Genomic DNA, 24,577 nt, shown 5'->3' on the forward strand with positions numbered 1-24,577 from the left:
ATAGAATGAATCTTGTCCAATCAAATCGCTTGATTGGACTTAACTGTTGTATCGCCATAAATATTGAACTGGTTTAACATTTATGGCTGTTGGGGCCCAACCGTTTTCCGAACAAATCACTCCAAACAAATCCCATGTGTACAAGATAATTGGTCTGGATGAACTTTCAAACATCAGTGAGCCTATGTGGACTTTGATCGGAAGGTGTGTGTGTGTGTGTGTTGGGGGGGGGGGGGGGGGCGCTTACATTACGTGTGTACCCCGCTAAACAGTTTGCATCAAAATGTGCTAAATGTGGCGACTTTATTCCCCACACCTTACTCCCAAAAACAATTGGAATGTTTCATTGTGTTCATGTGATTGCACTCATATGGTTTTCATCACAGCCTATTTGTTGGTGTCAAAACACGATTAAAAAAGGGGAGGGAGACAAAAGAGACTAAAAGGGGAGGGAACGAGAGATAGAGGTCAGAATTAGTAAGGCTATCACTTCATCACCGCAGCCAGCCTGCTCGTGTGTGCGTGTGTTCATGTGGATGTCTATGCTCTTTTAATGGCCCACTAATCTCAAATGCATTTGGCTGGCAAATTAATCCAAGCCTTGTCATAGCCAAGCTCTATAAATCCCTTCTATCCCATATTACTCCTTCCCTGTCTCTCTCTCACGGTTCCCTCTCACTCTTTATCAGTATCCATCTCCAGATGGTATAGTTGAGGTAGGTGTGAGAGCGAGAGAGACAGAGAGAGAGAGAGAGAGAGAGGTTGGGTGGCCTGTGATGTGAAAGGAGGCTCCTCATTGGAGCACTGAAAAAAAGAGAGCGAGAGAGAGAGAGAGAGAGAGAGAGAGAGAGAGCAAGATCGAGAAGGGGGTTTCATTTGTTGCCATAGTGAAAAAGTAGATTAACCAAAGCGAGCAGCCATGCCATGATGGACGCACGAGGGATGTTGTTCTTCTCCAAGTTCGCACACCTGTCCTGCAAGCAGAGGTATGCTTCCCATTTATTCAACATTTATATATTGCACTGTCTGCAGCGTATCTTGAGCCAAAACCACTCATCTACATTGCTGAATTTGACAGATTTCTATTTTGGTTCTTTTTTTTTTTTTTTTTTTTTTTGCACTCATACTGTATATGTGTTAGCATGCATTCAAGCACTGCGTACAATAGAATGTAAGCATGCATGATGAAAGCAAAACAAAGAGAAATTGAAGTTGAAGTTGGGACACACGTACGGATGCATTTGCCTTGCATCGCATGTGGAGGTTAACGGCCATGACTATGAAACTTGAAACACGATCCATCCATATGATATTTCCCGTATACTGTCGCCTCTCATAAATCTGAGTGGGCATAGGCATGCGATGTCCGCCTTCATTCGTCAATGAACGAGCACATGCAAGAATGAACATGCACAGAGTGCACCGTATTGATCTATTCTGAATGAATCGGTTTAAAAGGACTAATTGGGAATATGGTATCCATTGTAACAATTACACAATAGATTAAAGTATTGAATAACAGTTTTAAGTTTAGTTTATTTTCATTTTATTTTAAATAATCCAGTTGTTGTAATAAGGAGAATGTAACCATAAAGATTTTTCTGTTTAATATATTTAGAGTAAATATAAAGCAGGAGCTGTAGCTTGGGTGTCCGTGAAATAATTTACAATAAATTATTATGTTGTACAATTTACAAAAAACGGCATACCTAATAATGTGGGACCGGTGGCCAATAAAATAAATGATATGTGAAATAATAAATCAATTAATCCTCTGGCTTTGGGCTGATTAAAAACTGGTATGATATGATGCACATTCTGTATTGGTTTAAGTAAGTAGCAGAGGTTGGGGACCGTCACCCGAGGTGCATGACTTAACTTGACTTGACCTAAATTGCCAATTTTAGGACTTGGGACTGCTTGGCTAAAACTTATAAAAGACTCAACTCGATTTAGACTTGAAATGTATGACTTGCCAAATCTTTCCTGTTTACATTTGAAAATCTGCATTTTCCATATAGTGTGCCATTTGTTTTGCTTTTGAAATAAAAGTTATTTGTATTGCGCACGAATCTAGAAACCCACCACTAAACTATTGTATGGTGTACAGAGGCCACCTCATGAAACAAAGTATCATGGAGGGAGATGAGGAGATTATTACATTTGGATTGAAGGATTATGTTTCTAACAGGACTGGGCAATTAATTAAATGAATTGATTTAGATTTTGGCTTCTCACAATATTAAAAACATTATATTCGAAAGAAGAATGATTAATGTGCCACACAACGCAGCCTGTGGGCAAGCTCCCGACGTTCTGAAAGTAGCCTGAATGCACCATGTTATTTGCGCAGCGTGTGACATTTTGTTATCCTCCTCTCCCTCAGCGTGCTTAAAGTTGTTTAATGGCAGCCCAGTTGGAGTTTCGTGTAACACAAATGCATAACAAAATGAATTCCACATGCTATATACTTAAGTACAAGACATGCTTCGTTTTAAATACACTACCAGTGATAATGCTAAAGCCAATGCACAATCCTATTAGCATGCTAACTAGGAATTAGCCTCGACTTCTGTGAGGGATATTCCTTTCAATAACGAATATTCACACACAAACACTGTAGGAATACACACCGACAGGTAATATAACAATAATCAAAGACTAATCTGTGAAAAAAAAGGCATATTAAAAGATCTTAATCGCAACTTTCTTTCTCTACTCTTTTCTTTTCTCATTTAAAGTGTGTACTCCATGCATGCACTGCACCACACTACCCCTAAGAGGCAAATGCGAGCACGGCAGAAACAGACGTTTTTTCAATTTTGTTTTCTGTTTTTGTTGATATTATTTAAGTATATTCTTATTTTACTTTGTTACTTATTATTTTCTGCTTGTTCTTGCAAGTGATATTTAAATTTCAATTTTCAAGGATTCAAGGAATTTTTATTGATGCACCAACACACATTTCCTCATGACATGGCACGAAATACCAATCCCATGGGCCCATGTTAGCCCCAGTAAGTCCCAAGACTTGTGAAAATAAAAATAGAACAACAAAATAAGATAAGATAAATACGATAAAGAGATAAGAGCGATGCTTAGTCACGGTTTGAATATGTGCGAAGATGCAATGCAGCAAAGGTGAGCCTGCAGCGGAATGAAAATGCATGAGGCTTGAATTTCACTTATTTACAAGGTAATTTTGTACTTGACAAAAAGAATAGAGTACTTAAGAATGAAGTGTCCACCGTGCAGGGATGAGCAGACATGAGGCTATGAATAAATACAAAGTTCTGAAATCAATGAATAATCTATTTGATTCATCGTGATTTCATTATCAATCAAAATAATCATGATTAACTATTTCTCCATAATTGGCCTGCCCTTGTTTCTGATGAAATTCAGGAAAGGACAATGGCAAAAGCCTACTCCATCTGGCAGTATAAAATCCACAAGGACAGATAAGGTTTGTTCACTTCACAGTTTAGCTCAGCGATTCCCAACCAGGGTGAGAGATCAACAGTGGTGCTGCGGAAAATTATCCAATTAATTTGTCAGAAAATAATGATTTATTAATTACAAATATACCTTTGCTCATCAACAATATCCATGCCAGTGGTGTATAGTGACAGTCAAAACAATTACATGCTCTTTTCCATTAGATGGCGGAAGGTCCAATAAACCTGTTGCCATTCATACAACATGATATTATTTGTGAGTAAATTGAGATGAGATTTAGCCTACTTAAGAACTTCAGTTTTGTTTGGTGATGCGCCGTGAGATTTATCTAATGTAAAATGGCTACCTTGGCTAAATAAAGTTTGGGAAACACTTTCTGCTCACTGATATAGCTGGTCAGATATTAACTACTATAAGCTTCATGTTGGTTATACATTTAATTGAAAAGACAATAAAGTCATAGACAATATGGAGACTGGTTTGGGACTTTCGAAAATGATGCGATTGTGACTGTGTTAGCACGTCTCACTAACACAAGTGCATATACTAAGTGCCAAGTGGCTATCATGTGCATATATGTTGTGGGTGAGCAAGATTGTATGACTTCACTTATGACGTACTTAACCCAAGTAGGGTGGACAACAATTTCAGGGTCACAGGCATAGTGTTATTCAGTATAATCATGAGAATAGATTATACTCGATCCAAAAACTCATTTGGATCCTTCAACCACTTTTTACACAAATTGTAGTTTGCAGAGCAGTTTGTGCGACATGCCAAAATCACTTATAACCATTGAAAAAAAAATAGTATGAAATGAAGAAAACACCTATGTGCAAATATTTGCCCTTTTTTAATTAGACATAGGAGTTTCATTATTCTGCTACATTTTCATGATGACCGAGTCTGATGAGGACACCTGAGGGACTTTATACTGACTTGACCCAGGTGTACTGTATAAAAATGACACTGTAACCGCAGTAGCTAATAATTCTAGAATAAGAAGCCAATACGAGGCTTGCTAAATAGTGAAAAACTTTTAGCTTAGCTTCACCTAGCCAAACTTAGCGCACCTGTTCAGGCGACTTTGCCTGGAGCGAGTACTTTACCAGTCAGTAGCAGGCAGGACACGGCACTTGTCTTAGAACTTAACCGTGACGGTGTGTTTCTCTAAAATATGAGCGTTTTATATTGAACTGAAGATATAAGAGGGCGTATGGTCGCAGCGTTTGTTGACAAGTGTGAAACAGCGCGTGCAACAATACGAGTGTGTGTATATCTAGGCGTGCGCGTGCGTGCGCGTGTGTTGTTTGCGCGTGCAAACAGCGGGTGAAGGAGAGGTGTTTGGAGAGAGGCTCAGGTGTGCGTGACTGGAAAACGGAGGAAGCGGTGGCAGATGAGGCAAAGCCGCTGGTGACTTTGACATTGAACCGAGCGCCATCGCTGCGATCTTTTCCCCATTCATAGATTGCAAATCCGCGACCTATAATTATGAAGAGGAACCAGACGCGACGAAGGTAAGGGTTCACCTCTGGCAGAAATAGCAACGTCAACTGTAATTCATTTCATATTCAGTCTTGCTTGCCCCCGCCAACCCAGACTTCATTTACCGTAGTTTGTCTATCGTCACCTTCGCAAAATCTGAATGGATACAGAAACGCATTCTCTCCAGTGAGCAAAAACAGTGTGAATGAGATCCTGCCGTGCTATTGGGACACAGTCATCGGCGATGTTTGTATTCGTCTGCAGCTTTCACTCTTTCATGTTGTGCACCGAAGTCGCACCGAAGTGTGCATGCAGGATTGCAAGCGGTTCCTCTCTCCCATTGCGGCTGGTGGGCGCAGCGCTGCACCAGGCGTCTTTATCATTATTGTCTCAAGCACGCAGAAGACGCCACGTGATGAGTTGTTAATCGCCGTTAAACGTGTGAATTAAATGCTTACAAGCGAGCAGAGACTACGAGGGTGCAAACTGGGTTATGCGTGGCTGTCAAACATTTCTACGTGAAGTGAATTTAGGATGCTTTCTACTCAGGTGGACTCGAACCCATATTGTCTGATCTCGCTGCTGCAGTGTCAGCAGTTCAAGTCCACTCGGCTTTGGGACTTATTGGAGCCAATGCCTGCACGTTGTCTTTCTTAGGTTGCCATGGGGGCAGTTCCTCGTGTGTTATGCATGCGTCTTTTATACAGTAGTGACATAATTTTTGGTTATTGACTTCGGCTCAGTATGGTGTGCAGAGAAACGAATGGTGCCCTTTACTGTTTGATCAGACCATTCATTATCATATTTTGCAAACCCTCCTTTAGACTGAAGTCGGAGTCCAAAGATGTAGCAGAAAAGGGCAATTCATTACTGCTTATAATTTCACAATGGGTAAGCAATGGTGACATTTAAGCAGGTTTCATTATAATCATATCCCTTGTTTGAATTGAGATGTGATATTTTCACATCAGGATACAATGACTGGAATCAATTCAGTAACCAAAGATCAACATGTACAAAACAATGGCTGATGCATACGCTTTTTATTTTTTTAATCAAATGAGAACATCACGACTGTTACTGTTTCACGTCCAAACTCTGGATCTACCTGTTCATAGATCTTTTTATTTGTCGCTACATCCGTAATATCACTTGGACCTTCAGCAACTTGTTGAGTAATTCAAGAAAAAAGACGTGCAATTAGCGATAAAAATGAAAGAGAGAAAATGTATTTAATGACCATGCTGTGATGTACTTGGTGGTGCTTATGTGTAAAAAATATGGGGCATTATATTGCTCACTCTGCAAAAGTGTCCCTTCTTGAAAGACTTGCACACAGTAAAACAGAGTGTGCCCTATTTTCCTTCGAATATTTCAAAAAATTGTACACACCCATACACATTTTACTTTTACTGCGGATGCTATGTGGCATTTATTACCATGTAGGCCATCAAAATGTAATCAAATTAAAACATATTACATATCAGTGCTGATACATTCTAATTAGTAGGCCCCTCACATATACGCATTTGAATAGGCAAACTGTTAAAGTGATCAAATTAGCAATTGGAGCAATGCTCTTTATCTTCCTGTGTGATTGTGCTTATTGTGAGCAATTGTTCCATTGCCATTTGAAGCAGAGACCCGTAAGTCCCCTCAAGGAGTCATACATTGCATAAACACGGACCACTCGCACAGCTTCATGTTTTTATGTACAGTAGCGCAAGCCACAATTACTCAGTGACTCATCAGCATAAAATGACTCAAAATGGAGGTTAATCGACATCGCGCTGTACGCGTGGACACAAAGGTTGCCTTGTATTTTCAAATGAACTGCAAAATAATTGTCACACTTGAATTCAGTGTTGAAACTTTTGCATCCAACAAAACGGTTACGCTCTTGATGCGTCAATAAAACAGGGACATGGAAGGATAATTGTCAGTTATAAAGTATCATTCTAAATTGAATTTAGAGGCTTTTGTAAAATGCTTTTATCAATGCTTGAAGAGGAAATCAACCCAAACATATTTTTTTTCTCAGCAGGCCCACTAGTTGTAACACGGCATTCTGATTAATATTGTGTTTGTGCAATATGAGTTAAGCAGCAAAATCCACTCGTTTTTTGCCATCTCAGTGGGCGGCCATTTTGTCACTTCTGTAGACTGAATATGACATCACAAATGCTCAGGGCTTAGGTAACGACCGATCACGGCTCAGCTTCAGAAAACAGGTGAGCCGTGATTGATCGTTACCTGAGCCCCGAGCATTTGTGATGTCATTTTCAGTCGACAGAAGTGACAAAATGGCAGCCCCCAGAGATGGCTAAAAACGAGTGGATTAACTCTTATTCCACAAACGCAGAATTGATCAGAAGGCCTTGTTTCAACTGGTGGGCTTGCATAGAACATTCTTGAAAAAAATTATGTTTGGGTTGACTTCCTCTTTAACATCGTGAAAAGGATCGAGGATTGGATTTTCTCTCGCTTTCGACAGAGGCGAGGCCTACGCAACGAGACAGAGACACAAAAGGGGAGTGTGATAGAGAGACCCAAGCATGTCTGAGTGCGTGAGAAGCTTGGAAACGAAACACTAGTAGTTTGTCTTCACTGAGTGAGTGGGTTTGTGTGGAAGAGTCTGAAAGAGGAGCGCTTCTGTTAGACTTGTTCATTACTACAGCAGCGGTTAGCCAGGCCGCCTTCCTGACACCGTCCTGTTAATTACAATTAGCCAGACTGTCCCTTGCTACCTTTTTTTTTTTTTTTTCAATCGTGCTCTTCACTGGCAGCGCGGTGATTAAGTGGTTAGCATACCCGCTTCACAGTTATTATTTTCGAAATGATACATTTTTATTCCTCTCCTCCACACTCTGTCACCTCCTAGTCAGCAAAACCCAGACACCTGTGCCATGACCTTCACCCTCCTCTGCTTGAGAGGCGGATGCTTTGCTATCCTGTGCAATAAACTATTTGTCAGGTGTCTGGTAGAGAGCAGCGGGATGATTGCTTATGAGGTTTACTCGAGAAAACAACGGTATCATTCATCTCTCTGGCGGTTTAATAGCAATACACAACATAGGAAACATACAGTCTATGCAATGGGATTTGTAGTCATGAATTTGTCCCACATGTTTCAGTCTTTGTGGTGGAGCACAACGCGTTTTGGGATGCTACACGGTTAGCCTTCCGTTTGGTCAACTCCAAAAGAAAATTTCTCTTTCAGTTGTGTTCGGAAGAGTTTGAATCACCGAGAATCATTTATTCAAACCTTTATAAACTCCGCAGGCAATGTTGTGTTTCAGCTTTTAATTATATTTTCATCTGTTAATAAAAAAATACATAGTGATTAAATGAAGAAAAATGGTTAATGAGTTAACCAGTGTAAAATTATGCAGAAAAACAATAAAACACTATTTAAACACTTTCAACTTTAATGAGGAAAGAGGATGGGTAATGCTGATAAGACTTATAGTGACGTTCCCTGAGTCCTTGTATGATATGCTGAAGTTAGGATAGTTTAATGTCCAAATATTGTACATGTCAGGTAAATTTTTTTTTAAAGCGGAAGTCAACCCAAAAAACATTATTTTTAATTCTGATTAATATTCAGTTTGAGGAGTTAAAGAGCAAAATCCACCCGTTTTTAGCCATCACAGGGGGCGGCCATTTTTCCACTTCCTGTTGAATGAAAATGACATCACAGTTGCTCAGGGCTCAGATAATGACCAATCATGGCTCAGCTACAGAAAACAGGTGTTGATAACTCACAAATGAAATCACATTAGACCAGCTGTCAACTCTGCGCCAGCACTAAGACATCGTCTGAGCGGGCGCAGGTTTAGATCGATATTCTGCCACCAAATCGTCACTCCGCCAGGCGGATCTCTTAACAGAACTCTTTACACGCACGCCCAGCTTGGCTGAGACCGGTCTGCTAAATTAACAAACAAACAACGACAAAATCAACGAAAATCGGACGGCATTTGCACCCTGCCGCAGATACGCTGTAGATGAAAATAGAGCCCAAAATGTTTCAAGCTTTACGCGGATGACTTTAAAGCTCCCCACTGTAGTCGGGCTAGGAAAGCGGCCCAATGTCGATTTACACTTTGATGCCTTTTAAACCTACAAATGAGATATAAATGTCCCTATTTGGCGTCATAGCATCGTTATTGTGCCAAAGATGCGTTACATATGCATTGATTACATGTAGTGTGCGTGGGCGTTACACTTATGTCCTGTAACAGGTTGTTTACGATTTACACTTTTTTCCCCCCTTCTTCTTGCAGGTTCATGTGAACATGTCTGTCTGCTGCCACTTACTTTGGACACTATCTCTGCCTCTGGACTTCTATCAATTATTGAAACTCAGTCAAGATATTCTGTTAAATTTCTCCAGTCGCTTTGAGGTCTGAAGACACAGGAGAAAAGAATGAGTTAAAACAACCTGAAACAAGAGTGCTTTTGCTATGGCCAGAAAAACTGTTTGCAGGACAAGTAGTTACCTGTGACAACATCTTTTAATTTCACCTTCGGATAAATAAACAGACCAAGATGATTCTTTGGCTGCTCCTCTTCTCTTTTTGGGCGGCACTCAAGCAAGCGGACTCTGCCCAGTCTAGTGAGCGGAGAGTTGTAGCCCACATCCCCGGGGACATCATAATTGGAGCATTGTTCTCTGTGCATCATCAGCCTCCTGCAGACAAGGTTGGTTTTGGAATATTTCATATGTTTCACTATAATGTGTAAAGTAAAATATGCCTGGATGAGGACTTCTTTAAAGAGGAAGTCAACCCAAACATATATATTTTTTACAGAATATGTTCTATGCAGGCCCACTGGTCTAAACACGGCATTCTGATTAATATTGCGTTTGTGGAATATGAGAAATCCACCTGTTTTTAGCTAGCTCAGCCGGTGGCCATTTTGTCACTTCTGTCGACTGAAGATGGCATCGAAGTTGCTCAGGGCTCAGATAATGACCAATCATGGTTCAGCTTCAGAAAACAGGTGGGCCGTCATTGGTGGTTATCTGAGCCCTTAGCAACTTCGTTGTCATCTTCAGTCGACAGAAGTGACATAAGTGACAAAAATATGTTTGGAAAACGGTTTTTTTTCCCAGAATATTATTCTATGCAGGCCCACTAGTTGAAACAAGGCATTCTGATAAATATTGCGTTTGTGGAATAAGCGTTAATACACTCGTTTTTAGCCATCTACGGGGGCGGCCATTTTGTCACTTCTGTCGACTGAAGATGACAACAAAGTTGCTATGGGATCAGATAACGACCGATCAGGGCTCACCTGTTTTCTGAAGCTGAGCCATGATTGGTTGTTATCTGAGCCCTGAGCATCTGTGATGTCATATTCACTTGACAGACGTGACATAATGGCTAAAAACAGGTGGATTTTATTGCTTGATTTATATTCCACAAATGCAATATTAATCAGAATGCTAAGTTTCAATTAGTGGGCCTGCATAGAACATATTCTTAAAAAAATATGTCTGGGTTGACTTTCCCTTGAAACGAACACATTTTTAGCATTTCCTACCCTTTGTGTCTAATCCTTATGCCTTCCTGTCCAGGTCCACGAACGAAAGTGTGGCGCGGTTCGAGAGCAGTACGGCATCCAGCGCGTGGAGGCGATGATGCACACGCTGGACCGCATCAACGCAGACCCTCACATCCTTCCCAACATTACCCTCGGATGTGAGATCCGCGACTCCTGCTGGCACTCGGCCGTGGCTCTGGAGCAGAGCATCGAATTCATTCGGGATTCGCTGGTGTCCTCCGATGAGGCAGAGGAGTGGGGTGGAGGAAACGCTTGGGGAGGCGGCGGCGGGGCTGCGATGATGAAGTGCGCCGATCCCGCTGCCACTCCCATGCGAGGAAAAAAGCCCATTGTGGGTTTAATCGGGCCGGGATCAAGCTCAGTCGCCATCCAGGTCCAGAACCTTCTACAGCTGTTCAACATACCACAAATCGCCTACTCTGCCACTAGTATGGATCTTAGTGATAAGGTGAGACATATATTGTAGTGAATGTTTGCCCATAAGCAAGATCATGGTGCTCTTTCCTAATCTGATCTCTACTTTTGCAGAGTCTTTACAAGTACTTCATGCGGGTGGTGCCGTCAGATGCCCAACAGGCAAGAGCTATGGTGGACATTGTCAAGAGATACAACTGGAGCTACGTGTCTGCCATCAACACCGAAGGTACAACATCAATCGTTCTGTAATCCTGTACACACTTTTCAACTTGAGTATCACGTTCGGTATTTGCCTCTCTGCTTCTCTGGCGCTGCTCAAGAGTTGAGATCCAAAGATGAATAACTGCACTCGGGTTATCGCGACTGAATTTTGATTCGAATGAAAGGAAATGATAGTTGAGGAGTTCTTCCACAGCAAACATTTCCTCATTTGACCGTGGCTTTTGCTGTAAAATGCAACAAGTCTTCTTCATCATCTGAATTGGAATTACGGTAATCGCCCTCTAGGCACTTTCCTTATTGGCCGGTGACAATGAACATGTTTGGATATGATTGGTTAATTCATCATCAGATGTAAGAGCTCGTTATACAGCCGCTTTATTTTGCTATTACTTCACATTCTTGCATCACGTTACTTGCGCCGCTTTTGCAAAAAGTGCACAACTTCATCTTATAAAGTTTTCAGCATGTGGTTGTACAGTTGAAGGCCCGCCAACATATTGTGTTAACTTTAGGAGGACCGAGATAGGTGTGTGAATTTGATTAATGGTGCTGAATGGCTTGCAGCTAAACCTTTCTGATCAAGTCAGACTATTGATTGGGATGCCATTTGCATGAACTGGGACAATCAATGATATGGATTTTGTCTGCGATGTGACACATTCTCACAAGTGAAAATTAACCTACTTCTCTTGAGTTGTTTTCATGAATTGTTCCTCTCATTTAGGGGATGTATCCTGCACCTGTTGAATACTGGTTTTAATGTTTGAAGATATCTTGTGATATGTGATTTAAATAATGGGAGCCACCCCTTGTTATTGATTGTCTTATGATTTGGTGTCCTCAAATGCCCCTCGTTTCTGTTGTTTGACGGTGGATTTATTCACTTATACATTTGAAAAGATAAAACTACAAATAGCTTGGAATATTGCTTGCCTCTGAAATGTATTCCTTTTTTATAGTTTGCATGTGTATGCATGTATGTTCTTATGTGTCTGTATTCATAATGCTTTCTGGATTTCGGTGTTTAAAACGTTGTTCGTGCCTGAGGGGAGTTATTTTGTACAGGGGTGTAGTATGCGGGCTAAGCATCGGTTAGGACAGGCGTATTGACCTTGGAATAGATATTCAAGGTCGGGCGTTGCTTTCTGAAATGTAATCAAGGCGCACAGAGCCAGCGAGGGAGGGTGTGAGAAAGAAGATGGCAAAAAGGGAAAAAAGAGCGAGGGAAGCATTCAGGGTGGGGGTAGTGTGGGAAGGGGAGCTTCAAACAACGAAGAGGGATGAACGAAACATGGAAAGAGCAACGATGCCAATATGCGTGTGTGCTTGTGAAGGGGTGTGTACGTTTGGTTTATGTACATCGAGTGCTCGGGATAGATAAGGAGCTGCAGTAACTGCAGACTGGGGATGGCGTTGGGAAATCACACACATTCATTTTCCGCATTTATTTGCATCGAGCATATGGCTTAAAGATATGCGAGAAGCTTATATGCAAGAAAGTGAGTCGAAATATGAAACAACTGACTGGTGGCAGTGATAATATTCTGTTTCCTTAAGAAGTACATACACTATACATATGGCAATGATTTATACAGTATTTTTTTTTTATGTCATCCTTTATCTTCCATGATTAACAATGACATTTTTTTTTTTACGCTGATTGAATAAATCAAACAATCAATAAAATAAATAAATAAATAAATGAAATAGTTCACCTCTGCCTCAGTGGTACATGAAGACGGAATTTGTTTTTCAAAGGTGCCACTCGGTGGAAGAAATTGGAGAGCCACTGTCTAGTTGAGTCATTTACTGAGACCAAAATGGACACATTTGGTTCCATTTATCTAAATATTACAACCCTACTTTTAATATGCTCATGTTGCCATCGAAACTGGATTTAACCGAATACTTCATTTATTGCTCATCTATGTGGAGCAGAAAAACTACTGTATGTGTCTGTTCAATAGGTCACATTCCACTCTTGACAACCTATTCATTTCAGTAAGAGTTCTCTTTTTTTTTTTTCACCATTGAATTGAGTCTCTATTATTTCTGTCGGTGCTCGGTCAATTCGCCTCATTGGGTTTTATTGATATCAAATCTGACACATCAGCCAAGTGTAATCCAACAGAAAGTGATCGATATTCTCATAAATCAAGTTGTCTGCCTTTTTCTCCACCTCCTGTTTATTGCTGTTTGTGTTTACTGGCTTTCATTCAATCCACAAAGGGTGGAAATAGAAATAGAACGTTTTGCGTCGACGATACTATAGAATCTAGAGACACACTGACGGAATCTGTGTCGATTCGACCCTACACTTTGGCTGTGTAGACTCACGCAAGTGCGCTTTAGTTCCAAGGCATTAATAAGTGCTCAATTTGAATGGGCTTTAGTTCCAGGACTACATAAACGTTATTTACAGGTTTCTAGAACTCACACTTATACTGCACTCCACAAATAACACAATTTTGGGTCAAAAATGGACCAATCCACTACTTGGGTCAATTTGACCCAACTTTCTGGGTTGTTTATACACAAAACAATCCAAACAATGGGGCATTTTGTTCAAAACAACCCCCCAAATTGGACTGTTTTAGACAAAACAACGCAAGAAAGTGGATCAAATTGACCCAATTAGTGGATCGGCCCATTTTTGACCCAAACTTGTGTTATTTTTAACCCAACTGTTTTTAGAGTGTATATTACACCATTGTTTTTCTTCAGGCAGATGGGCATCAGCTCAGCTGTTATAAAAAAGTGTTGTGTACGCTTCCTGGCCACTTAACTACCACGTTCATAAATCAGTGCAGTGGCGATATGATATCCATGAGTCCAAGGCCAACACAAAGCTGTTTATGTGTCATTTCAGTTCTCCAAGTGGCATGATGCAAATGCAATTGAACCTGTGTGCCTCTTTGGATTGTTTGCTGAAAGCTACGATATGTACATGTAACTGAAGATGTGATGCGAGGTGTGAAGAATTGAAGGAAACCTGTTGGAGGACAAGCACACGTTTACGACACGCTGTTTTTTTTTTTTTTTTTTTTTTTTTTGCCCCCGTGGTGAAGCATTGACAGGAGGGAAAGGAGACGAGGGCCGAGGAGTGGCGAGAGAAGCATGTTAAAATGGGGGAATAGCAGGTGAGCTGTGACAAGAGGATGAGAGTAGTAATTGAGAGGGAGAGAGGAAGGAGAGAAGTGGGAGGAAGGAAGGATGTCAGCGGAAACGAGACCCAAAGAATCTGCCTTTCTCTTGCAAAAAGGAGACAGTCAGCCTTGAGGAAGTCGCTTGTTAAGACCAAAGTGCGGCTCCTCGGGCAGATTATGGACGGTGTGTGGACTGCATTGACAATTTTGACTTTAGGTGTATTAAAAAAACAAAAACAACAAAAAAAAAAAAACAACCTCAAATTATTTTGTGTGAGGAAAACCGGCATGCAGTTTGGCATCATTGGAAAATTCTGCCTGTAGCAGGAATGGAGTGCACACACTGTAGAGTATGTAGGGAAACGTTCAAAGCCAGAAAGAATTACAGGGAGACTCGGTAAAAAAAAAAAAAGATGTCTCTCACATAAATCCCTGTTGAGACTCGAGTGAAGTAGGTTACAAGCTTTATCGATTCTGATGACTTAAACTCTGTGTGTGCGTGAGTGTGTGTGTGTGTGTGTGTGTGTGCGGGTGCGTAGGGTAGGATGGTCTGCGCCATCTGTCTCCTGCTCTTCTCACTGAGAGACTAATTACAGGAATTTATACTTAGCTCTGACACACTCGTCATTGCCATGGACCCCTGCATGCGCAACCCACACCCAACAACCACACACGCACACACGCACACACGCCACGATTTTCTGTCTCTCACTCTCTCTTATTTTTTTATTTTTAATTTTTTTAAATTTTAAGCCAGACTTTAACCCCCACCTCCATTTCTGGCCTCGTTGGTTAATCGCAATTTGATTTGACGACAGATGAGAGCAGCCTATTTGAGATCACCTTCTGTTAATGATGACACGCAGTAAGAGGGGGACAAACGCTAAGAGCTAATATCTTTGAGCGATGTTCAGAAAACCCTGGTGGAGAGATGGATTACTGATCTTTTCTCCGATGAGCCCATCAAACGGCGAGATGAAAGGGATGGAGGGAGATTTTAGACAGGGAAATCCTATCATATTCTTTGTCAGTGTGTACAACCTTTCATTTGCATAAATTCCAGGTCACCCACTTTCTTTGGCAAAGAAACGGGTGCCACAGTGGGGAGACAATTTCTCTGACACAAATGTGAGATTAATGAATTGTGCTCTGGCAGACGAGTCAGGGAACTGGGTCGGTACGTCTGTCCCATGTCTTCCTGAGAGTCTCGTCTTGTTCAACCCTTTTTTTTTTTTTTTTCTTTCGTCCCAGGCAACTATGGAGAAAGTGGAATGGAAGCGTTCAAGGACATGGCGGCCAAAGAGGGCATTTGCATCGCTCATTCTGGTAAGGATATGAACACAGAGACATATAATATCATCTTTGTAATACAAAAATGATTCGCCCAATAATACAACCCTACACCATCCCAAATATTTTGAGGTAGTTATGAGTTGTGAGTTGAAACTGTAAATTAGAAAAGCTGACTGTCAAAATGAAATGCAATGCAGGACACCAAAGAGACTGGAAAGTATTACAGGGTGTGTTGGCTTCTTTTGGATATGTTTGCTTCAGGCAAAATCTGGAGCAATGCTGGAGAGCAGAGCTTCGACCGATTGGTGGAAAGGCTGAAGGCTCACCTGCCCAAGGCCAGGGTGGTGGCATGTTTCTGCGAGGGCATGACCGTCCGCAATATCCTCATGGCGATGAGGCGCCAAGGACTGGTGGGAGAGTTTCTTCTCGTTGGCAGGTCAGTGAAACTGTGTTCAGTGGGTTGGGTGAATGGATTCTTGGTTTAGATCAAAAAGATGCATATGAACTGATCAATTGCTGACAAAAAGTCCACTGAGCCTCTATTTTTACCAGCTGAGATTTCATTTCACGCTTCTTAATTGTCCGCAACACACACGCAGATGAGCAGCAGATATTTACAACCCCCCAAATTTCTTGACAATAATATGTTCTATGAAGTCCCACTAGTCTAAACACCACATTCTGATTAATATTGTGTTTGTGGAATACGAATGAAGCAGCAAAATCCACCTGTTTTTGTCCATCTCAGGGGGTGGCCATTTTGTCACTGGCTGGCAATTGAAAATGACATCACAGTTGCTCAGGGCTCAGGTAACGAGCAATCACGGCTCATCTTCATAAAACAGGTGAGCCGTGATTGCTCGTTACCTGAGGCCTGAGCAACTGTGATGTCATTTTCAGTCAACAGCAAGTGACAAAATGTCAGCCCTGTTATGACCTTTTAATGATATCCTCCTCGCAAATGACACTGGAGCCTGTGTGTGTCTTGTTTTGTTGGGTCCAACTGCAGCGTTCGATACCACACTATTCTGTTGGCTCTTTTACAGCACCAGGTGGGCATTAGAGGTAGCGCTGTGGAGTGTTTTGGATCCTATTTGGCAGACAGAACTTTTTGGGTTAGCCATGCTGGCTCTGAGTCCCGCTTTGCCTTATTGTCGTATGGGGTTGCACAGGGTTCTATTTTGGGGCCCCTGCTGTTTTCATTATATTTGCTGTCACTCGGTTTCCATCTTAAGAAAACATGATATTTCCTTCCTCTGCTTTATGGATAACAGTCAGATCTTTTTCCTAAGCAAAAATGGACACTTTCTCCTTCAGGCCACTTTTGTCCTGTATAGAGGGAAATCAGGGCTTCGATGGTACTGCCTTTTTTAAATCTCAATGAAAAGAAAACAGACGTGATGGTATTTGGTCCTAGTGGCCCTTCCACATCCCAGCCTGTCTATTTTTTTCAAATATACTTTTATTTGTTTTCACGCAAAAGTAAAAAAAAAAAAAAATAGTTATATGTACCTGCACGTTGTGCTTCAGCATTTAAGAATTTCGTTGGTCTGCCAATTGTGATTATCATAAGATGAATATTGAATTGTTTACAAATATGCCACCAACAAATGTCACCGAACAGAGTTGAAATATTTTCTCGTGACGGGCATTAAAATATGTATAATATAATGTAAATGTACTCTTTCCACAGTGATCTACACTCACATCGAAACAACGTCCTTTTTGTTGTCCTTGGCTCCATGATGCTCATTATTACCATCATGCTCATCCTTACCATCATCATCATCATCATCAACATGATCATCGTCACCCAGCTGAGAGAGGTAAAGTCTTGTAACATCATGCATGAGCTATTCCATTCCGACAGTTGAATGTGTGATCAAGCAAAGTAAGAAAATTAAAAAAAAAAAAAAAAAAAAAAAAAATCTCAAATTTCACCCAAGAAAGCTATTTTGGAATTGTGAAAGAAGAAGTAAGGCAACTATAATAATAATTAACAATTTATCCTGATGTTAATGTGGGAGACATGATGCATTCTGTGTCTAAATTGTGGTTTTGCACAGTGGAATTCATCTAGTACTCATCTGCTTAACTGCAAATTTTGTATGCGTGTGCTCACTGGAAACTCTAGAGTTGGATTGATGTTTAGGGTTGCTCTTGTATATTACCCTTACGCCAACTGTTTCAGTTGCAAATTTGTTTTGATGAATTCAGTGCAGTAAACCTTCAATAACGTCCGTATCCTAAACTGGGTGTAGATTGGAGGTGGTCATGGGTGGAGGAGGTTAGTAGACGGAAATTGTTATTAGCCTCGTTCTGTTGGACAGGCACTCTTTAATGTCAAGATAATTATATTACCTCAAGAGCGCACAGATGACGATAAAGATAATTATTCACTTACCACTGATCTGATTAAACTGAGTCTTTAACACCTCTCTGCATGACTTGCCCATCTAGAGCTTCCAAAATGACCATTTGGATGAATAAGAAAACATCTCAAGCAGATCAGCAATAATGATAAAACAACCTGTTTGTCCTAGTTTAGCTTTAGTTTCCTACATGCACGTATTGCAACCCTGTTTTTTAGGGTGGTGAGCCAGTGCTTAGTTACGTACTGTATATCGGCTCTCGGAAGTTTTCAGCTGGTAAAAATGCTGGAAAAATACATTGCAAGTATTGATATGTCCCTTGAACATAATTACTGAATGCATTTCGAAACAGAAATGTTTTTTTTTTTTTTAACTCTAAATGACTGTTCATCAAAGCAGAAGTTAACCCAAAGATATTTTTTTCAATAATATGTTCCCAGCAGGCCCACTAGTTGAAACACGGCATTTTGATTAATTTTGCGTTTGTGGAATATGAGTTAAGCAGCAAAATGCACTCGTTTTTAGCCATCTCCGGGGGCGGCCATTTTGTCTCCTGTCGACTGAAAATGACATCACAACTGCTCACAACGACCAATCACGGCTCAGATTCAGAAAACAGGTCAGCCACGATTGGTCGTTACCTTCGCCCTGAGCAGTTGTGATGTCATTTTCAGTCGACAGAAATGACAAAATGGCCGCCCCCAGAGATGGCTATAAACGAGTGCATTTTGCTGCTTAACTTATATTCCACAAACGCAAAATGAATCAGAATGCCGTGTTTCCGGCATTCCAGTCGATCGGGATCTTACTAAAATTTGCGTGCTATCCCGGAAGAAGCAGTCTTGGCTAGCAATAAAGACGGCAGCCAATCGCCGAAAAAAGACAATAACTTTTCGCTCCCAATGAATGGGAACGTGTTTGTTCACATTAGTGAAAGAGAAGGTTGTCTCCCCTTATTTATCCCCAAGCAGCTGCTGTCGCTCAAAAGGCAATTGAGAGTCGTACTGCGCCAGCAGCAACAGCAAATTTAGCAAGAGCGACGCAGCCAAATGTGTCTTGTGTACCTGCAAGATGAATCATGAGACAACCGCTGAAAGCTTAACAGATGATTTTTCCCGCACGTCGGGAAACCACGTTAAGAATAAGGCAGCAACCAAGGTGTGTTAATCTTTTGGTTAAACAGAAAACTTCACAAGTGGCAGATTTTATTAGGAGGCATTTGCGATTGCCGCCGCTGGCACTTTATTCAGAGATGATAAAAAGTAAAAGCAGTTGTCAGCGTAACTTGCTGTATTAACTTTGAAGAATTGAGTAGCTGTCATAGATTCATATTCATGCACATTTATTTCTATTTTCCCTTCCATATTTCCATGTCAGTTCACACATTTATGGTGAAATTGTTCTTATTTTGAACGTAGCTAGAAGGTCTGGCCGTCCTTTGCTCTTGGTCTGACTTGAAAATAGTTTTGGGCTTTGAAAAGGTTTGTAGAGGAGGAAAATCATGACCAGTTAGCGGCATAATTGGGTTTCTCAATAGTGACCGATTCCTTCTACATTCTGTCCCATGGCCATTTAGATTGATTAACAAAGGGGAGTCTTTGAATCAAAAGTGTAATATCAGATTCTCTCCTGTGGACACAGCGCGCGTGCGTTCTTCTTGCCTGCTGTTTCCATGGAAATACCTCCTTCCTTATTTGAATGCATTTCACACTGCGGTGGGATGTAACACATAATTATGGGAATGTTTGCAAGCGTGGGCGCATCCCAATACTGTACACTAAAGTGTAACTCATATGATGTTTTCGGAGTAACTCGGTCTTTAAGTACGTCCAGAGCTTTCATAATGACTGATGAAACCAAATATTGTTACAGATGATTTTTTTTTCTTTCAGAGACCAAAAAAGTCGCTGTTTTTCAGCAACTCAGCTACACTTTAATCTCCTGTTTGCTTTGTCAGCTCTTGTCTTTGCCCATGTGTTTTTAAGCCTTGTTCCTTGTCCTTATCGATGGTCCCTTTACAGGATATACTGTACAGCAAACCACCGCTATATTGCATTCATTGTTTACATCCTTGTTAAATCACCGATTTTTAAGCATTTTTAATGGGTTTTCACAGTCTACAGGCAAGTCCACATTTAGAGTTACAAATGGACACGATTGGGTTGGAAGGCCAAGTGATCAGTTCATAGCGGTGGTCTCTGATTGCCCTGGCAAACTTTACACGGACGCCTCATCGGTGGTATAAGGAAGTCTCCTAATGCTCACTCCATAGCGGCCAACTTTACATCATCGTCAAGCGGAGATTTTCTTGCAGTTCCTTAAAAACGTCTACCTGCCATGTAGACCGCCCGCCTCTTTCTGTGGCGAATTTAAAGGCACTGCAGGGAGCCTCTTCCATTGAATGGCAAACGAGTCGGCTGCTTTCTCTCCCACTGTGGCGCAAACGCCCCTTTTCACCTGCGCCTGTCTAGGAAAATACAAAATAATGAAAACACAGTTAGACTTTCATTGGGCACGAAAATAGGGCACCTTGCTTTTTTTGTTTTTGTTTGAGAAGTCAGGCACACTCATGTGGTGTTTACTTCAAACACTGTGGCAAAACAAAACTGTGTGAAAGTCCTTCAAATTTTTTGTGTATCTCACACACATGGAATCAATGTCAACGCAGACCAGAAAAACATTCATGGGGAGTCGCTTGTGGGAAATGAAGGGCGTCGGGTGATTGAAGCAAGCTGAGAGCTAGGTCGGTTCAAAAGCTCCAAGTTGAGCTCAGTGTCCCAGATGACCAAAATGAGACTTCATAGCAAACACCCATATTGTGTACCGCAATTCACATTTCACTGTAAATGCTGCGCCTGCTCACGTGCAACATTTTGCGATAACGCAAAGGTGTTGATACACACGCAAAGTGCACTTCCTCAAAGAAGCCTGAGGCTGGAAGCCTCTGATAGTTTTGCTTGTCTCGCTTTAATTTGCCCATGGTTATAACAAGTTCTGTTGTGTGCATTTTAATCCGAGACAAATGGATCGACGGTGTGATGTACCAAGTATATTAGCACTCATTTCTTTTCGTTGCTTAACAGAAGTGTTTATTGTCAAACGCGGGGGAATAGGTAGCAATGTGTGATAGATGGAGAAGACATTTTTCATCAAGTACGCCGGGTCTGTGTGGTGAGTGAAGGATCTCCCTGTGGTGCTGTATCAGGTTGTGAGATCAATACTTGGTCTGTGTGTGAAGTACCTCTAGAAACTCTTCATACATACACCAGACGGACACATACATTTACAACATTTCACTGGAAAAACTCCAAGTTGCCCATAGGTGTGATTGTGTTAGTAAACTTTTGTGTTTCTCTGCGTCAGCATCTGCGATTGACAATTGGACAGCTGGGATCATTTTTAGTAATGGTCGTGAATGAACAAATAAACGGATTAACTTCCTTTCATTTAGCTTGATTTTGTGCTGAAATGATCAAATAAAATGTTCTCCTGTAAGATCTTGTCAAGATCAGTTTGTAGGGAATTGTACATGTGATCACCGTCTTGCATTTGAGCGGGACTATTTTCCAGCAACTTGCACTCTAAAATGGATGTTGAGCCCCACTACGCTCCGTAATCGCGGTGGACACGCCACGATTGAGACGTATTTTGCGGGGTGGTCGTTATAGCTGGAGCTTTGACATTTTCATTCAAAATGGCATTGTTAGCGGATGTAGAGCAACATGGTGTGCATCCATCTAACTGCCCTGTACAGTACACACAAGTATTCTGTCTTTTTCAAAGAATTAAACATGGTGGTGTGTATAGGATGACTATAACATTTTAGTACCGTGGCTTATCACTGGCTGAAAATGTGCACCTTGTTTTACAATATCATTTTTTGTAGTATAATTAGCTGCTAAGTCTAGCCAATAAAAGATGCCGGCGATATCTGTCTTGTTCTATTTCCTACGTCACGTGCCGGTGCGGCACAAGCAGACTAGAGCCAGCAGTGTTGTATATCTTTTGGTCCCACAGACTGCAATGATATTGTCCCATACTGTTTTTATTTCACCAATCACTACGGTGTGTGTTTGTGCCAGTGTTTTTGTTGTTGTTGTTGTTTTTTTGTGCATGTTTGTGACGTAGTAAGTCCGTTATTGACGCCAACAACAACCGGCCGGCGTGAAATAATGACAGAAGTATGACTGACCGAATGACACGGCCACTTCTGAATTTACCCAATGGACCAGTCCGGCCAAGGTGTGTTTCTGTGAATTTGAAAGAGGAAGTAATTCATGCAACAAAACCTCTGAGATCTTTGGTGTCAAGTGTCAAACACATATCAAATGATTCTGTCAGTATTCTGTAGTCTTCACACTACAACCTACCTTGACTTCGAGCTTAAGCTGTCAGTTTGGATGAAATTGCACATCAAAAGCAACTCAACCAAATATGAAAGAATTCTTCTTGCCCACAGGGCTTTCTTTCTTGTTCCCATTCTGTCCATGTGTCCTCCTCTTTCTCCCCCTGCTACTCTCTTTTTGACATTTTACTTTCCTCTGGCTCTCTCCACAAGTACCGTTCACTGTTTCCACTCTCCAAGTTTAACCTGAGGGGATGTTTGATAGAGGAACTCGTTCTTCTGTCCAAAATTGGTAACTATGCCTCACTTGTGTCATTTAACTCTGGTGACGTCTAGATAAAATATAGATGAATGCTTATCAACATTTATTTGTAATCCAAATAGTCAGAGCTGGGCATTCCGCCTACCTGACGGACCGGTCTCTCTCTCTCGATCTCTCTGACTATGACGGACGCCCATTTTGTAGGTGATAAATGATAGACTGGAAACTTCAAAAAAATAGACGGACTGAGCATAGGTGGAGCGTATTTTTTTCGGTCTATGTAATCGTCTTTCGTCTATGGCCACGGTGAGGCTTCCATTTCCCGTTGTCCCCCGCGAGGCTTTTTGACAGCTTCTGGGTTCTAAAAGGAGACCCGTTTAGTCCGGCTGCGGTGAGTCATATCAAATTTCACTCAACTTTCACTTGGGACTTATCACATGATATTTTATGACCAATTTACGCAGAAAAACGGGTCATTTCAAAGGCTTTACATACGTTTTCTTGAAATTGCACATCTAATCATCCCAGGTAATGTTCCTTCCTCTTACAGCACTCCAGTAGTTGCATTTCTGTGAATTTGAATTGCAGTAATGGATGGAGATGGATGGATGAAGCAAGAGGGAAAAAATAGTCAGAAATGAGTGAAAAGGAATGGCGCTAGTATTTGTTCCGTAAATAATGATGTGCAACTCAGACCCACTGTTGTCCCAATCAAACATCCTTTGTGTTTTCAGTCTTTTGGGAACTCAGTTTATTGTTTTTCTGCACATAATTATGCATTGCAATTCAACAAAGTGATTCATTTTGCTTAAAAATTCAAACTATTCAAATGTGAACACAGCTGCAAGTTATCTTTTTTTTTTTTAAATATATAAATATAGCAGTTACAGTATGCATACACATGCCTCTCCTTTTTCATGTTGTAATATTGTATAGTATGTAATGTTTCTTAACATTCCAAATATCAATAGCCCTTAATATTAGTAAATCATCATATGTGGATTTATATAGAAAAAGATAGGGCGCAAATATTCTCTTTACTATGTTGGTTCTTTGTAGTTATTCTATTGAATTACTTCCTGTCTTCCTTTTATCTCATATCTTGTAATTTCCTCACCTCATTCATCAGACATTTGAAAGGCTACCTAACCAAGTGTCTTGCTTGGCCATGCTGCTCCTGAATGAGAAATTAATTGACCCCTAATTTAGCCTAGACATTGAACTCGGAAAAAAGGTAATTAAATGAAATATGAACTGTGATGCCCCTGAGAGAGAGCAGACAGTGTAAGATGGGAAATATGAGCACACAAAAGGTGGTTACTGCCTTTTAAAAGTATTAACCGTTTTTACCAAAATGCGGTCACTTCCACATTAACTGAGCTTCACTGAGCTGTATATTGGTGCGATTTAGTGTCGGATGTATCAGAACATCAGTATTGTACGCGCGGCCTTGGAAATCCTCTATCAGTTGCAATCGTCGGAAATGAAAGCAAAACAGGACAAAGGCGGTAAGAACATAAAGATATCGGAAAAACACACCAAAAAAAAGCAGACTGGGCTGTCTGTGGGAAAGAGTTGTATAAAAAAATCTTTATCATCCTCTTCTGCTTCACGCTTACTTCTTCCCTCATTACGATTTTAACTGCTAAATGAAAATGAGTGCCATGTTTGCTTGCTTGTAAAGTAGCTCGACCCTCAACCACTTAATTGTAAAGGCTTTTCAAACTTTTTTTTCAATCCTGTGGTTCTGTGAACGTTTTAGGCATTAGTAATGCATTGAAGATTCCCGTTAGTGTCTTAATCTAGGTATTCTCCTGGGCAATAGTTTAATCAAACAGAAATGAAACCTGATTTGCATGCAAATCTTTGGCTCACCGCGTTCATGTCGGTTGGATTCGAGCCACGGTTTGGAAAAGTTTAAATGAAAAAGTGACACGCGGATGTTTAGCGACAAAATGAAGTGAGCAAACGACGCCCGGTCACCCAATCATCTCACTCTTTTTAG

General features: G+C 41.0%; 1 protein-coding gene across 2 annotated transcripts in view; it reads left to right on the top strand.

The window, feature by feature from the left end:
* The first annotated feature begins 858 nt into the window (after positions 1-858).
* grm5b (glutamate receptor, metabotropic 5b) overlaps positions 859-24,577 on the top strand; it is a 47,647-nt gene continuing 23,928 nt past the window's right edge. The window contains exons 1-6 of one of the 2 annotated variants that reach the window (XM_086035098.1): positions 859-986; positions 9,231-9,648; positions 10,529-10,963; positions 11,044-11,158; positions 15,552-15,626; positions 15,855-16,029. In XM_086035098.1, coding sequence (XP_085891224.1) covers positions 9,496-9,648; positions 10,529-10,963; positions 11,044-11,158; positions 15,552-15,626; positions 15,855-16,029 — 953 coding nt within the window. In that variant the 5' untranslated portion in view covers positions 859-986; positions 9,231-9,495. Of the gene's footprint in view, positions 987-4,804; positions 4,977-9,230; positions 9,649-10,528; positions 10,964-11,043; positions 11,159-15,551; positions 15,627-15,854; positions 16,030-24,577 lie in introns of those variants that run through there. The other variant, XM_086035099.1, reaches the window with a different exon arrangement.

The sequence above is a fragment of the Filicampus tigris genome, chromosome 7, assembly GCF_054856515.1.
Source record: "Filicampus tigris isolate MCC_2025a chromosome 7, RoL_Ftig_1.0, whole genome shotgun sequence".
Taxonomy (NCBI): domain Eukaryota; kingdom Metazoa; phylum Chordata; class Actinopteri; order Syngnathiformes; family Syngnathidae; genus Filicampus; species Filicampus tigris.